This window comes from Coptis chinensis, chromosome 4 (assembly GCF_015680905.1).
Source record: "Coptis chinensis isolate HL-2020 chromosome 4, ASM1568090v1, whole genome shotgun sequence".
NCBI classification, from domain to species: Eukaryota; Viridiplantae; Streptophyta; class Magnoliopsida; order Ranunculales; family Ranunculaceae; genus Coptis; species Coptis chinensis.
The window spans coordinates 75,815,598-75,832,603 of NC_141459.1; the positions used below are offsets into that span (position 1 = coordinate 75,815,598).

The following is a 17,006-nucleotide window of genomic DNA, read 5'->3' on the forward strand; positions in this document are numbered from 1 at the left end:
CTGCGTAAGTTAATTCCGGCTGTCTTTTCCACTAAAGTGCGCATGGTGTTCATGAAAAGTTGACTTTGTTGAAAAAGTCAGAAAGTCTTTTCGCTTATTTTAGAATAACTACTGCTTTTGACTGGCCTACTGGTTATTGGACCTTGAGCTGTACCCAAATTCCCAAAACTAAAAATGGTGAAAATCAAAGGAGTGATTGAGTGAAGTAAAAAATAAGGAGTGAAGTGCATTCATGGGCACTCTAATAATGACTTAGGACTATAAAACAACGTTACTCATTCCTGTGCAGGAGCATTGAGGTGTACCAGCTGCTGTTGGTCAATGTCAGGTTGTAGCATGGCCTAAAATATTGCCGATATATTTTGATAAATTGGTATACCGATATCGATATTTCCGATATATATCTACCGAATATTGAATTCTTTTTTTTCTGAGATATATCGGAATTTCTGATATGAAACTTTATATTGCCGATATAATTGATATTTTCGATATAATCGATATATATCGGTTGACTTTTTGACCATTTTTAAATATAAATCCGATATTTTCAATATATTTCTAATATTATATGTCCGATATATTCGATATTTTTTATATTTTAAATAATTTGGACTGGTCACCAAAAACCGATATATCCGATATATCTCGATTTTTAGATACACCGATATATTAACGGATATCAAAATTTTGGGCCTTGGGTTACAGTACATCAGTTATCGATGATGATGATAAATAGTTAAATTTGGGTTTCGATAAGGCTTTTTGAGCCACCCATGTCTCAGCCATGCGAACGAAGCAGAGTTACGTTGAGCATGCTTGACTTAAGGTGTATGCATCGAAAGTCTCTTTTTCATGGACCATAGTCGAAAGCAATTCTAGCGGCAATATAGGCTTAGAGTTTCCACAGCATTTGAAGTCATCCCTAGACCGACTTATTAGGCTGGGGTCTCCAACTGTTAGAACTTAGAAGGTGTCACGATAACAATTTCCACACTGATCTAGGAAAATGAATAATACTAGGTAGGAAAAACAAAATGACCTTACCCAAACAGGGTTATTTACGTCAATTCAACTTTAAAATGGCGGGTAAAACTATAAAACATTACCGTTATTTTTCAAAAAAACTTGCACTCAATGAAGCTATTCCACAGACGCCATTACACCTCACTCATTCCTCACAATTTCAAGGACAATCCTCAAAATCCATCTCCCCAACCCGAAATCCTCTCTTTATGCAAGTTGGGTTTTCTTTCCAAAGCAATCCACCTCCTCAACTCCACAGATTCTAACCAACTTACCATTAAACCAGTGATTTACGCCTCGCTTTTACAAACATGCGTAAAAGCTGTTTCGTTTAGCCACGGACTCCAAATACATTCATATATAATTAAGTCCGGTCTTGGATCCGACCGCTTTGTTGGGAATAGTTTACTTTCAATGTACTTTAAATTGGGACATGATTTTTGTGAAACACGTAAAGTGTTTGATAATTTGTTTGAGAAAGATGTTATTTCTTGGACATCGATGATATCGGGGTATGTTCATGTTGGCAAGTGTAAAGATTCACTTGAGATGTTTAGGAAGATGTTGGATTTTGGGGTTGAGCCTAATGCGTTTACTCTTTCTGCGGTGATTAAAGCGTGTTCTGAGCTTGAGGCTTTGAGGATTGGTGTTTGTTTCCATGGGGTGGTGGTAAAGAGAGGGTTTGGATTGAATTTTTTTATTGTTAGTTCTCTTATAGATATGTATGGAAGGAATTTTGATGTAGAAGATGCGAGGCGTTTGTTTGTTGAGATGTTGGAACCGGATGCAATTTGTTGGACTTCTTTGATATCTGCGTATACACGTAATGATCAGTTTGAGGGAGCTTTGGATTTGTTTTATTTAATGAATAGGAAGTATAGAGTGTCTCCGGATGGTTTTACCTTTGCGACCATTTTGACGGCGTGTGGGCATTTAGGGAGGGTGAAACATGGTAAAGAAGTGCATGCTAAGGTTGTTACTTCTGGAATATGTGGAAACTTGGTTGTTGAAAGCAGCATTTTAGATATGTATGGAAAATGTGGATTGGTTAAGGATTCGCGTGCGATTTTTGATAGAATGCAAAAGAAGAATGTAGTATCTTGGTGTGCACTGCTTGGCGCATACTGTCAAAACGGTGACTTCAAAGCTGTTCTTGATATTTTCAGGGAGATGGAAACGAAGGATATGTATTGTTTTGGGACTGTTCTTCGTGCTTGTGCAGGTTTGGCAGTTGTTAGACAAGGGAAAGAGGTCCATTGCCAATATCTAAGAAAAGTAGGTTGGAGGGATATCATAGTAGAGTCAGCGCTTGTGGACGTTTATGCAAAATGTGGATGTGTCAATTATGCTGAAAGAATGTTCTTAGAAATTCCTGTCAAAAACTTAATCACTTGGAACTCAATGATTTGTGGGTTGGCTCAAAATGGTAAAGCTGAGGAAGCCCTTGCGATGTTTAATGAGATGCTTAGTGAAGGGATGAAGCCAAATTATATTACTTTCATCGGAGTGCTTTTTGCCTGTAGCCATGCACGATTAGTTGATCAAGGGAGAGAGTATTTTAAACTGATGGGTGAATTCTATAGGATAAATGCTGGAATCGAGCATGTTAACTGCATGGTTGACCTTCTTGGGCGAGCCGGGCTTCTAGAAGAAGCTGATGACTTACTAAAAAAGTCGGTTTTCAAAGACCATCTGTCGCTGTTGGCAGCTCTTCTTGGTGCTTGCACATCCTATTCAAACTTGAATGTCGCTGAGCGTGTTGCTAAGAAAATGATGGAGTTGGAACCAGAAAACCATTTAAGTTATGTTCTTTTGGCTAATGTTTATAAAGTTTTTAATCAATGGGATGATGCCGAAGCTTTACTGAAGCTAATGAAAGATAGAGGGGTCAAGAAGACTGCCGGTAAGAGCTGGATTGATATAAAGGACAAAGGTTCAAATCTTGATCTAGATAACTCTGATTCGCTACAAAAAGGAATCTTCCCTCCATTAGAGATTAACTTTGGAAGTTATCAGAAAGAAACAGGTACAATCGTCACAGTGCACTAATGATGCAAATACGTGTTCCATCAGAGTTTCTCATCTGTTGGACGGTTCGAGCATGTCTCATGAAAGGATCACTTGTATGTGAAAGTCAGATTCATTGAATTGACTGTCCGAGCTTCAACAATAGTAAAAGACAATTTGGGGGGCTGGGGAGTTTGCATGAACGTAGATCTGCATTCATACTACAATATGCACTGCTGATCGAGGGTTATCTCCCAAATCAATGTTGACAGAAATATTCAGAATTTGCCAGGAGGAAGATTGATATCAGATGACATGGGGTTCCCGTTTCCTAAATTGTAAGTGCCTACCTGATCCTGATGTATCACGTTTCAAGGGAAAACACAAACGGTTCAATATTGGGAGGAGATGCTGGTATCTACGTTAATCAGTCATGGTTCTTATGGGTTGATACATATCACCACATGGCATCTGCCGTGCAGACAAATTTTACATTTCATGCTATCAGGCCACATTGTTGTTCAGATATTGAGTTACATTTCCAGAAATCGGAGATGGAAGATAACCAAGACAAGGACTAGTTTTCTGAGTCGATGATAAGTGAACTGTGCGCTCTTTAGTTCTCCTCTTGTTATTTTGAATCATTTGATTAATTTACTTGGTTTGGAATGAGTGTGAAATAAATGTTTTTTTGTTAAAATCCATGAAAAGATGTCTCGGAATATTATAAATATAATAATGTCATTACCATAAATTTTCCTTTCCGTATTTTGTTTGTGTCATCATGTGGTGGCCAAACAAGACGTGCAAATATTTGTATGCCTCAATCAATCAATTTGTTTTCTTGGGACGTCCTTTGCAAAGGGACATCTACAAGAACAAAACTCAGCGCTTTCACATTTTATAGTCTTCATTTTTACCTCTAAAGAAAACTGGTTGGAATTGCTTATAATCGGATTGGGTTCTTTGTAAACTGGGACGGGATTGTGAAAATGCTGCTTATAAGCTGATTTTGCCCCCATTTTTGTTAGCACAATAACAGGGGAAAAGGCTGAAATCCAGCAGTGCCGATGAGGCCAATCATCATGTCATGCAAGCATCCAATTGGCTAATTACTGAACTTCGCGCATAGAAGAAGTGAACTAGCAATGTGGCACAGACGGTCCATGCTTTCTTGTCACCCTTTAGTCCATATGTGGTTGGTTAATAAGAGTATAAGACCACATGAAACTAGCTTCTCTAAGACATCAAGAAAATAATACTTTTGAGCCAGGAGATTACTATTTTACAAGATGCCCATAACCATGTAAACCTTGGCAGCATCATAAACTTTATTCACTTGGGTATGTACTCAGATGTCTACTAGAAATGAAGCAAGTGACAGTCGTACTACTAACGGTAAATGAGAACCAAGCTGATTGCAAGAACCTAATAAAAGATCGTCAATTGAAAGGGTTCTGCATTATTGCTAATTTATCAGGATTAAACATTACAGGATACACTCATTTGTGTCCTTAGCTTACAGAGATTTTAAGAATGCGGAGGTTTTAGTCCCAAGGATGAAGAAAGGAAAGCACTCTTCAGAATCTTGCATTGACGATTTTGGAGCAAGCAGCCAGCATTTTACCTTTCTTCAGCACCGAAGGCTACAGCACCCTGGATAATTTACACCTTCACTATGAAATTAACCACTGTGACTCAGTTTAGTGTACAGTTATGGTTACAACAGTTATGGAAATGAAGTAAGATGGATCAGCAGACCATCGTACATATTCCAGAATACATAATGGCATGATAATTGTATTCCTCAATTCCGCCTGTAACAACTGCACAACAGTCCAGATGATCTTCTGAGTACAAACTACAAAGACGACACATTTAAAGCAGCCTTGAGATAAATCAAATTGTCTTGTATCCATCTGTACCTCCCAATGAAAAGCTTTTGTACTTTTAACAGACGTACTAAGTTGACATAGAAAAGATATACACGATGCCCAACTAATATGGAGCCACAAAATCTTCTGGTTCTAAAGGCTCAGAATAGTCCGAAAAATCATCTTCTTCAGTTTCAGACTCCGGAAGATCTCGTGTGTCAATAGCAAACCTCATCTCTTGGCTAACCAATTCGGCAAGGTCGTTCCTATTGGCATCTTTATATGCATTTATTATAGCTGTAAACAGGGACTCATTGGGCTCAATCTCTTCATACGTCAATTTACTATAAATCCGCTTTATTCCTCCAACCATTCCAGCTTTCCCGTAACAACCAACAAGATAAATATAAGTAACAAGGTCGGGTTCCAGCCCTTCGTCTTGCATTCTCATGAAAATAGTCAACGCCTTGTCAACTTTTCCAGAAGAACCATAAGCGTAAATTGCAGCATTGTAAGCAAAAGAATCAAGACCAGTTTCGACTTTCATGAAAGACTTGCAGCATTCCAGTGCGAAGGCATGCAAACCAACAATTGAGAATGTGGAGGTTATTACCGCTTCCCCAGCATAAGGTTTTCCTTCCCTGTAAGAAGACTCTAGCTGGTTGACAGCTTCAGGAGGAGCCCCAGCTTTCTTGAGAACAGTAAACATAATTTTAAAAGTACCAGCATCAGGCGAGACCTTCCTTGCTATCATTTGTAGCAACAGCTCAGTACACTCCCTAAGCTGTCCATTTGTGGCATAAGATGCCAATACCGCATTAAATGAAGCACAATCCTTTAGCATGTCTGATTCTTGCATCTCCTGAGAAATATCAATTGCTTTGTCAATCATGCCCATATTTTTGTAGAGGTGCGTCATGGTCACGAATGAAACTCCATCTGCTTGACCATTTTCTTTTAGTTTATCGAATATTAGTTTTGCCTCACCCAATATCCCATGATCTGCATATAGAGTGAGCATACTATTAGAAGCAACAATATCCGGACCACCCTCCATGTTCATCATGTTTCCATAAAGCTTCTGTGCTTCTTCTAAGCATCCAACCTTACTATAAGCCTTTATAAGAGATGTTAAAACGATCTGATTAGCAGAAATCCCAACTTCTTCCATATAATGGAAATAATTGAGAGCTTCTTCAACCATGCCTGCGTCTGCAAAACCATTGATCAAGGACCCATAAACAACTTCATTTGGTTTAACACCTACACTGATCATTTCTTTGTAAACATCAACTGCATCAGAAACTTGGCCCAAACGGGTGCACCCAGCAATAACAGCAGAAAAGGTGGAGCAGTGAGGTTTAAATCCTGCATCTTGCATTTCAGCCAAAAATTCCCTTGCATGATCCATGAGACCACCATTTGAAAGCATTTGAACCAGAGAGTTATATGTGCACTCATCTGGCCAAGTTCCATTGCTTCTCATGCTCCTAAAGAGAGATATAGCTCTATTATACAGCTTTGATATCCCATATGCTTTGATCATGACATTGAACTCTATGACATCCTTCTTATGTACTAGTGAATCCATCTTCCTAAAGAAAACTGCCTCAGCCTCAGTGTGAAGACCTTTTTCTGCATAAACATCAATAATGGCAGCATAAGTCTTGGATGAAAACCCACCTTCTATAGAACGATTTTCAAATAGAACCTTTGCACGATCAAGCATTCCTAGATAAGTGTACATCCTAATTATGACAGGAAGGGAATGCTCATCAATCGGAACACCAGATTTCTCCATTTCCTCAAGCACAGACTCTACTTCAGAAACCATGTTTCTCTCACACAATATTCGAAGCACAGCTCTATGAGTTACTACATCAGGAAAGAGACCCACTTTTCTGATCTTCTTGTAACACATGAGAGCTGCATCAATGTTCCCTTGATCCGCATACAAAGATAAGAAAATATTGTAAGTCTTGGTATCAGGAGAGATCCCCTTTTCCTCCATCCTTGTAAGCAATATCTCTCCCTCTGACAGAAGACCATGAGTCCCACAAGTGTAAATCATGGTATTGAACGTAACAGTATCCGGCGCAACACCAGATTTTAACATCTCTGAAAAGGCATTCGAAGCATCTTTCAGACGACCAGCCTTTCCATACAGATCAATCAATGTATTGTAAGTAGCTGCTAGCCGAGGCTTCCTAACAGAACTCTCTGTTTCCATTGGAGAGACGAGTTTCGACGGAGACACCCGGCCACCGGCTTTAAAAAGCTCCGTCGACAAAAAATGCTTCGGACTGAAAGGATCCAAACCCAACTCAAAATCATCAATCGAATCCAACTCCAGACCATCAAGTTCAACTTTCCCATTACACCAATTTTTAAAAAACTTATCCCCTCTCTCAAACTCTCCAACATCTTTAAGAACCCGAACAACTGTATTCATAGTCACCTCATCAGGAAAAACATTCCGTTGTTTCATATGTTTAAGCCATAAAAGAGCTTCTTTAACCAACCCCGTTTTCGCATAAACATCAACAAGCATTCCATAAGTATTATTACTAGGAAACACACCATCTCTCGCCATTTCAATCCAACACAATCTCAATTCATCCCATTTTTGAGCTCTACCAAGAACTCTCAAGACAACATTATAATGAATCACATTAGGTACATAATCATTCTGCGATTTCATCCACTTAAACACACGAAGAACTCGACCCCAAGTTTTCTGCTCCTTAAGTATAACAGTCTGTTCTTTAGGACTAAGTTTCCCAACCCATGCATTCATAGTCTCATCTATTTCATCTTCAGTATCCAACGCGCGTAAAATCGAAGGCAATGAACCCCCATATTTATTCTTATTTCTTGTAGAGGAATATACTAGTTTTGAGTGACAATTAAGCTTAAACCCTAGATAAACCCTAGTTTCAGTTGTTGGGTTTTTTTGCTTACAGAAAAAACATGAGTTAGCTGAAACCCATGAAAGAGTTGTCATACTCTTTTTGCTTTTATATCTTCTCAAACATAATTTATATTAATTAAATAAATTAGTAGAATTAGAGATGCAGTGTAATAAGACTTACAGGTGAGGTGGGCGGGACTTGTTCGGGTGAGGCAAATCCCGGCTAACAATAATAGAGGGACAGGTAGTGTCTTTTTGGTTAAAGACTAGAAAAGCAAAGAAGCTAATGGTCACAACACGCATGCTTATAATTTTCTACGCCATCAAATTTAAAGAAATTTGCACGCATTTGTCATCAGGAGTTGGTATGGATACTTTTGTCAGATGAGAGAGTCTAACTAGTTAAAAATTGGTTACAGTTAGAAGTGAAAGGCCCAGAGTATGCCATTCTTTCTGCTCAACGGAGAACGTAGAGACTGAGCAAGAAGAATTGTGGTTCCCTAACAAATATGTAATCTTGAAAACATTCTAGAAATAAATTAATCACATTACAGGCAGACCAACTTTTAATGTATTCACAATAACAGCGTCGAAGAAGCTACACATCTACAAAAACACAGTTAAATCTGTTTCTTACACTCTTTCAATATTTTAACTAAATCTCAAAACGAACACTCCTAAGAAACGTCAAGATACAAGTAATATAAAAGAAAAAGGTATCAAACAAGTGTGACAGAAACTCATAAGCCCGGTCTGGGTAAGATCCAACTATCCATACTGTTGGATCATGCCTTCATTTCCTCAACCGCGTCATAGTGTTGCTCTCATTGCTCCCCTTGCGGCCTCCTGCTTCAACTGTGCAGCTTTTCCACTGCCTCGGAAATACATATATACTTGCTGCGCTTAGAAGAAAGATGAGACGGTCAGAAATGGCCCCAAGAATACCAAAATACTCTTAAGGCTAAGTTATAGTGACACGGATAGGTGTGTCCATATCCGACACTGATTGGAGGTACTCGACAAGGCAAAATATAAAAAATTGAGATAAATCACATACAATGTGTCGGGCACAGATACGTGGGTACAAATCCGACACGGATTTTTACAAACTATGGCTTGTCCATGTAACATAACTCTTAAGGATACATATCCGACACAGATTTTTACAAACTACGGATTGTCCATTTAACATAACTCTAAGGTTATATGTAACAAACTGACCTGGATAACCGAGATGCTGACAAGTGATTCAATGGTGAACAATCCAAATCCAACAAAGTAAAATATCTGCAAGCAAGAAGATGATTGATAGTAAGCTCATTCTTCTTACTACTTTTATCATTGCATTTATCCAAAAATATCATTTTATAATGCCAGTTAACTGAACCGTCCATCTGAATTCTGAACTATACCCATTTACAATCGTCAGTGTAGTACTTGGGGTACCTTCATTTTTTTATTTAGATCTAATTCATTTACAAAACGACATTTAAGTGTAACTTTTGCTGACTAGAGAACTGATTGACGGAGTTCCTGTAAACCATGTATTAAGAACAAAAATCAAAACCCAAGCTGATAAGAGTCACCAGTTTCTAATTGACCATCATAAGATGACTGGAAGCTATTCACCATAAAGAAAATTTTGTCACAGTGAGTCCAACAATTGCAGGGAATAATCGAGCGGCTTCTAAGCTGCCACTAGGTTAGAAATACAGATACGATATCTAATGTATACTCATTCATGATAAAAGTTGAAAAGCCCATCAGTGCAGTGATAATAAGATCAGCAGGGCACATACCCACACATGCCAAAAGTCAGTTATATACTATTACTTTTTTCCTGAACAATAGCATGCTACATTTCCAAGTAGAGCATACCATGTTATCCAGTGTTTAGCATATGATGTTATCAGTGGAATCACAGTAGTATTTTTTATCAGCAAGACAATATTTTATATCATATTAATAATAGTGATGCAGTGTGAGAGGTTCACACTACAAAAGGTTACAAGCATACAAAGGCTAAGCCTCAATCACAGCATCCCATCTAAATACAAGATCTTCCAATTATTATCAGTGAAATCACAGTAGTTGCCGACTGTCGCACAAACACATTAAGGTAGAAGTAATAAACTTACCCCAACTATAACACGACCGCTTATAACATCTATTGCAGGCAGGATACCTCTGTTCCAAAGATAACACCACAGAACCATCAGTTTAGTAGATAAACAAAAAAAAGTACAAATGCAGATTTTTATTTTATTTTTTTTCGCTTATGTCACCAAGTTTATCAAGCTTCATTCCAGGAGGGAATGATTAACTTGCACTTGGATATACTCGGATACTTGATCTACATATGCTAGTTGAGTTCTGCTCATGAGGGTATTGAAGACAATTTTGTTGTGGCGACTACGTGTGCATCTTGATATCAGTTAGAATGTTGTTTGAGATACTGGTCTTCTGTAATACCCGACTTCTGATGATGTGGGCCTTTGGTTGATCTGGACACATGTATCTCAAGATCATTGAACGACAGAACACTTATCTAATACATGCCCATCAGCGTGGATTTTGTGGGTAGTAATAACCCAAATTTAAGTAACCGAACTTTCGAAGAGTTGGTTTTAGAACATGGCATATGTGATATTGACGATCATGGGGTGATGTGTATTGGGCTTTTAGATTTACTGAAATAAATATGTAGCCTGTTATTAAGTCAAGTTTCTACTCTGTCCATTAAAAAATAAATCACAATTTAACTAAGAATTATAATTTCGCTAAGGAGGAACCAGTTGTTATACCTTAATCAAACTCGTAAGTTAATAACTGTTTGACACTGAAATTTTTTAAAGGCATGCTAGTTAGGTAGTTTGCACAGTAGCATGAATCTTTTACTCTTGTAATTGTGAGCACTCGATGTTGTTGGTACCATCTCAAAAATAAAGTAGAGGGATAAGAATTATGGGCAGTTTTTAATTTGCGTACCACTATAGACACTCCCATCCATGTTATCTATGCAAATTCAAAACTGAACTCATCATTTTCATGAAACTAGCCATTGTTTTTCATTTTTTCATAGCTTTATGGTTCATTTCGATTCAAGAGCATGTGTTAGAAATTCCATTCGCCTTAATTTCTCTTTGTGAACTATATAGTGAGTGAAAAGTTAGGTAACTTCCAAATTATACAAGTAAGACTTACGTAAGAGATTTTCCTTTAAAGATAATAGGCGGAGCCACTGCAGCAAAGATGCAGAAACCTATATGAAGCTGTAACCAGGAAAATAAATGTGAGGCATCTTTCCTAATACTAATAAATTACACGTAAAAAGCTCTCTGTGATGATGAAATACACGAATAAAGCCCACAGAAACAAAAGCAAAGGGGGAGATTATTACCATGTAGAACAGGAAGAACCACCCAAATGTCAAAGCACTTTCCTTCCTGAACAAAGAGTTGTGTTATGATAAACAAAAGGGAAAAACAAGTGTGCCTACATATGATCTTTAAACCATGACTAAAAGCTCCTCTTGTTCCAACAAATCATAGAATTCAAGTATTGCAATGGTATAAATTCAGAATAAATGCAGGATTTAGGAGTACCTCATGGCACGATAGAGAGGGCGATACCACAAGACATACGCTCCTGGAACCCCAGATATGAAGTAGATAATAGAAAGGAACCATATTTTTACACCTAATATATCCAAACAACAACAACAACAAAAAACCATCAGATTCGACACAAATCCTCTGCGAATATCGATATGTATGGCAACGAAAATGTTAGATATAAAACAAAATTTTCTTTTCCAGACTGACCTTCTCCTTTAATCCAGGCTGTGGTGACTGCTATAATATTCCAAAGAAGACATAATACCAGTCCTGCATAGTAAACAAAGAGAAGTCAAACATTGAAGTGTGCATATGGTACCATGATAAAAGTTACATTATTATGTTTCATATGTACATAACAGCAAGGCTGTTTTTATTCGTAATCGAAATTTAACATCAAGACCAGAAGAATCTTAATACAAGTTTCAGAAATTAGCTTTCTACTTTTCAGGATGTAAGCAGCATAATACCAGGAGGTTAATTGTATTCACTCGTACAGAACACATCTTCAGCAAATTAGCTTGTTTGATACTTCTGACCACAACAAATGTGGACTCTGTAGTCCAAATTGAATACTTAATATATAATAGCTGGATTCGAATTCCTCTTTTGACAAATTAGAATCCTCTTCCTTAACTTTTGTGTACATTTGCCTGCTTGTATTGTTTTGTCTCTGATTTAATATGTTTCTAGTTAGGTCTTGGACTCTTGGATGTAAGGGTTTAGAGTCCGGGCACTAGATTTAGCTGCTAGCTAATACTAGGTGGTGATGAAAATTTCAAAACTATGTCAATGTGTTATCTTCTACTGATCAACAACAGCAACAGAAGCAACAACAAATTCACAATGGTTTGAGTAAAATAATCAACTTGATGGATCAAGAATCAAGAATCAAGAATCAAGATTCTCTGATGAATTAAAATCCTCCTAAGGTTGAAAATGTTTAAACTTTAAACACAATCTCTAATAAGGATTATCTCCACCAGGGCCGGCTCGTCCATTATCAACTGCAACAGACTTGCCTCTGGTATGTGCATTGTGTTGAATGGTATTAAACAAATCTAAGTGCATATTACTCATATACTGTGTGCTATTCTGTACCGTTGCATTAGGCTGCAGTCTAACATTGACAAAAAAAAAAAAAAAAAAAAAACAAGTTCAAGTAATATCCACTTTATAGCATATGATTACATACCTAGAAATGTCGAAAATGCCATATACTGTATCCTTTGTAGATGGATTGGTATTTCGTTTGCAATATCATGATGAATAATAGGAAAAAATGGTGGCCAGTTTTTCACCTCTAAGACAATTCCAGCTGTCAACCAAAACACAACCGTCAAAATGTAGTCAGTAGCTGAGTGGCACAGAGCACAAATAAAATATATTCAGTGCCATAATTACCTCGTGCTGCAGCATCTTCCTTCCGTTTTACTTCCTAAGTAGTACCGTGAAAAGAAAGAAATTACTAGAAGTCAGGAAGTAAGTAAATTAAGTTTAAAGGGGATAAGAAATAAGAAATCTATTAGAGTAAATAGATTGACAATTAAGTACCTGTTCTCTCTTTCTCAATTCAGCCTCCTTAGCTTGAAGTTGTTTCTCCTTCTTCTTTATATCCTAAAACTTGGAGAAACGGATTTACAATATGAATCTATTAAAGGACATGATAATCTTTGATTTCCCTACCTTTGTTGAATCAAGTGGGATATCAACTGTTGCACCACGATCATAGTTGAAGTCTGCGGGTTCTGGAGGAAGAGGTGAAAGCCGCGAGTTTGAGGCTGCTGCAGGAACACTGCCAGGATTCTGGAATCCAAACAAAAATCAACATTCTTTTTCTTTACAGATCACAAGTATGAGTTTAGTGAGTTACTGTTGTATAAAATGCTCCGCCACCATAGTTTGATTGACCTGAAGTTTTACCCTGAAAACAATATCAATCCTATCAAACAAAAGACAAAGGCAGATCCAGAATAATAAACCACGAATCTAAAACTTACAGAAAATGGATTCACATCTTCTTCATCAAATGGATTACTGTCGTAACGGCCTGCCATATTTTTCTCTCTCTTCTCTGTTTTTATTATTATTTTTTATCTATTAGACTTGATGAATGGATTGGAAATTGGAGAGAGAGAAAGTTAATAATAAAGAGAACCGCGTTGGAATTAGGGATGTCCAAACGGGTACCCGACCCGGCCCGAACCCGATTTTTCGGGTTTTGAACGGGTATCGGGTTACCCGGGCCCGGCCCTTTTTTTTCGGGTTTTCGGGTATGTGTTGGATACATGGACCAAAACCCTAACCCTATATTTCGGTGCTACTTTTTGATCCGAAATATATGAAATAAAAGAATATTAAAACATCTGAACGCGTCACGGTTATTTTCAAGATTTCGAAAAACCTCTTTTCATATAATTAATCAAAAGCCATCTTCTTTTATTGGATTTGATCCTTTTAACTTTAACATATAAATGGATGGATTTGTCGCGAGGACATTTTTTGATAGATGCATTAAAACAATAACTCAATAAGATTGATGGTTTTGGGAGTTTCTTCTTGTGGTGGTGTGAATAGTTGATTTTAAAAAGATGGCTTTTTTGAGTTTTTTGTTCAACTTGATAGTGGTTTATGGATATTTATGGTAAATTCTGAATCTATACGATCATCAAACCCACCAATCTCTTCATCTGAGCTGTGATTGGGTTGTACCCTTCTTTCGTTTTTAGTTGTTATAAGAGTAGTAGTGGTATGCGGTCAAAGGTAATTTGTCTTGAAGCACCAAAGTAAATAGTAATGAAGCAAAAACTAAAAGTTTGTTGAAGATAAATAGATAATAAATGAAAATATAGTTGTTGGGAATTATGGTCCGGGTTCGGGGTTCGGGTTTTGGTGTGGGGCATTTTACCCTATATAACTGGGTTTTGGGTTGGGTTCGATCCGGATATGGTTCGCTTTTTAACCCTTTTAACGGGTTTAGGGCCAAATTATCTGCCGGGTTCGGTTCGGTCGGGGTTTAGATAGTGTGACCAAACCCGACCCTATGTATTTCGATCCAGGTTTGGGTTCGGGTTTTGTCGGGACTCGAGGTGGGGTTAAGTCTTGGTTTTTTTTTTTGGGCGGGTTTTGGGTTTGGGTAGAATGGACATCCCTAGTTGGAATGGCCGATACGACTTTTTTTTTTTTTATTTTCTATTTGCAGGAAAAGTAATCACACGGCTACTCTTTTCTTTTTACGATTTCAAACTCTCACGATATTTCAAATTTCGAGATTCTTTGGCATTTTTATGGATGTCGCACATTTGATAGATGCATACCCACCTAGAGATACTCTTAAACATCTATTCTACACTGTAATGAGGCGTGGGCAAGCGAGCCATTTGCCGTGGCAAATTCCGTTCGCACTAATTCAGACGATTTTACCCTCAATTTCTATTTTAAAATACAATAAAGTCAGCTAAATATAAATGTAATAGTTGTTTTATTTAGGGGCTAAAAGGTAAAAAATGAAACTTACTTTATTGATGGCGTGGCCAACTTTTTGATTGAGATGTCTCTATCAATACAAACTATTGAACGATTCTGTCCCTATTTTACATCTTCAATTACAAACTATAATTGTTTTTATATTATTTTAATATTTGTTATGTTTTAGGGGCAAAAATGTATTGAGAATTTTTTTGAAAAATTGGTCAATGCAAATTGTGGCAGAGTGGCGTAGCCACGTGCTCAAAACTAGTAGCTTTAAAAAGTGTTTTGATTTTTGTTCAACTCGTAGTGGTCTATGGATTATGGTAAATCTATCTATATGTCACCTCTCTCTCTATATTGTAAGTACCCTCCGTTTTACACTACAGTACACGTGTCCACACACCAGGTCGTAGGTCGTAGTCTATCAGCTCGTACCAATTCATTAGAAGCACTAACGACGATTAACCCTTTAACGTCTTCAACATCGATTCTGACCATTTATGAAGAAAGCAAAAAAATAATCCTCGGACTCGGTCCAACTTAATAATCAAGGAGACATTTACTTTGTAACATTAGAGTAATGACGAATCTCCAAGATAGCATACAAGGTGGATCTACACTTCATAACGCCCTAGAGGAAATATGGAAGGTCAGCTCAAACATCTATAAATAAAGAGAGATGAACTACGTAAGGCTTGATTTAAGCTTACCCCAAGAAACTTGATACATAAACAACTCTTATCCCAAGAAGAGTGCAGTTATTCCCCTTTAACCTCAACATCAGGTCGTAGACATAAAACACCAACATCTACATTGGCGTCGATCTGTGTCACACCCCGAATTTCGACAGAATTCGGAAAAACATTATTTGTCCCCGACTCTTCGATCTCCGAGGTGTGACGCACTCTCAACTTCCAAAAATCCATAAACAGTTTAAAATATGCGGATAATTAAAAACCAATAAAAATTTCTATTATACAAATGTCCTCTTCATTACAAAACTTCACAAATAAAATTAAGTTACAAATCTCTTTCCAATAACTCTTTATTTAAAATTACAAATGAAATATACAAAAAACATTGTCTAGACCGAAAATCTATATCACCTCAAGGGAAAACAAAAGCGGATCACGAGATCTGTAACGCTTAACGAAAACCACAAGCAAAGAACAACACTCTTCTTCAACACTAAACTGTCAAAACTTATCAACTATGTTCATTGAATGAACACACCCGATAAACAAACATGCAAATCGGGTCAAGATTATAAAAATCTTGGTGTGAGTAGCTCTAAAACAACATATACTTATACAAATATATACATAATCCATAATGCAGTTAGTTCCTCCACCGAGGCTTTAACTTTCAACGACAAATACAACATCCTTAAGAATAATAATTAAGGCGGGTAGTTCCTCCATCGGTTTTTAACTTCCCACTAACCACACAACAAACTATACACATAATAAATAAGGCATATAGTTCCTCCATCGAGTAGCCGTTTTAGGTTCAACTAAACAAATAACCAAACAAACATATTATATAATGCCTCACTTCATGCTCAATCACGAGTGGGTCGTCTCTACCCAAGTAATTAGTTTGACCCACCCTTACGCAAAACCATATATAATCATCTATCTACGGATACATCATTAACAAACATATTACCATAATTATATTAATTAAGGTTTTTTTGCGTGTCCCTAAAAATCACGTCGTATCTATGTCTTACCTAGTTTCCTGGCTACCACAATCACTACCCAACGCCGAACATGTACATCCACATGCCTCCCTTACATAATGAACCACTCCGTGCGTAACCACCGGCGGGATGCGCGACACCGTAAATCCTCACACGGAAGCAATTATGTAAATCGCCACTATTCGGCATAAAAATATTGTGCATCATCATTCTATTTTGCGAACGGAATAATCAAGCCACTATTAAAGCTCGCCATGAGGGCGCCGAAGGCCATTCGGATTAAGCGAAGCGCCGTAAGGGCCAATCACATGAGTTGTGGTAGTCAAGTTCTAGGATTTTCGTTATGTAATTTATTCGGTGTCATCGCGTAATGACTCATAAACATTCCACTATATCAC

The 17,006-nt window shown here is 37.4% G+C and overlaps 3 protein-coding genes across 3 annotated transcripts; 1 reads left to right on the forward strand and 2 right to left on the reverse strand.

The window, feature by feature from the left end:
• Nucleotides 1-897: 897 nt before the first annotated feature.
• Nucleotides 898-3,787, forward strand: LOC147504837 (Pentatricopeptide repeat (PPR-like) superfamily protein). Its single transcript, XM_086557552.1, has one exon. The coding sequence runs from the start codon at nt 1,138-1,140 to the stop codon at nt 3,073-3,075; it is 1,938 nt and encodes a 645-aa protein (XP_086413678.1). The 5' UTR covers nt 898-1,137; the 3' UTR covers nt 3,076-3,787.
• A 687-nt stretch (nt 3,788-4,474) lies between these two features.
• LOC147504838 (Pentatricopeptide repeat (PPR) superfamily protein) lies at nt 4,475-8,088 on the reverse strand. Its single transcript, XM_086557553.1, has one exon. It carries the CDS (start codon nt 7,909-7,911, stop codon nt 5,032-5,034), a length of 2,880 nt encoding a protein of 959 aa, XP_086413679.1. The 5' UTR covers nt 7,912-8,088; the 3' UTR covers nt 4,475-5,031.
• Nucleotides 8,089-8,371: 283 nt separating this feature from the next.
• On the reverse strand, nt 8,372-14,634 carry LOC147504839 (secretory carrier-associated membrane protein 1-like). Its single transcript, XM_086557554.1, has 14 exons — nt 14,590-14,634; nt 13,436-13,596; nt 13,309-13,359; nt 13,122-13,241; nt 12,990-13,052; nt 12,840-12,873; nt 12,631-12,753; nt 11,643-11,705; nt 11,424-11,517; nt 11,219-11,264; nt 11,023-11,090; nt 9,957-10,005; nt 9,040-9,105; nt 8,372-8,715 (listed from the first exon to the last, which is right to left on the reverse strand). The coding sequence occupies exons 2-14, from the start codon at nt 13,490-13,492 to the stop codon at nt 8,629-8,631; spliced, it is 921 nt and encodes a 306-aa protein (XP_086413680.1). The 5' UTR covers nt 13,493-13,596; nt 14,590-14,634; the 3' UTR covers nt 8,372-8,628.
• Between the last annotated feature and the right edge of the window lie 2,372 nt (nt 14,635-17,006).

Excerpts from the sequence above, each read along its gene's own strand:
- LOC147504838 (XM_086557553.1), bottom strand. The coding sequence starts at position 7,911 with ATGACAACTCTTTCATGGGTTTCAGCTAACTCATGTTTTTTCTGTAAG.
- LOC147504837 (XM_086557552.1), top strand. The coding sequence starts at position 1,138 with ATGAAGCTATTCCACAGACGCCATTACACCTCACTCATTCCTCACAAT.
- LOC147504839 (XM_086557554.1), bottom strand. The coding sequence starts at position 13,492 with ATGGCAGGCCGTTACGACAGTAATCCATTTGATGAAGAAGATGTGAAT. Across the intron at positions 11,265-11,423 it reads CCTCTCTATCGTGCCATGAG|GAAGGAAAGTGCTTTGACAT; the intron begins GTACTCCTAAAT and ends CTCTTTGTTCAG. Across the intron at positions 8,716-9,039 it reads TCAGCATCTCGGTTATCCAG|CAAGTATATATGTATTTCCG; the intron begins GTCAGTTTGTTA and ends TTCTAAGCGCAG.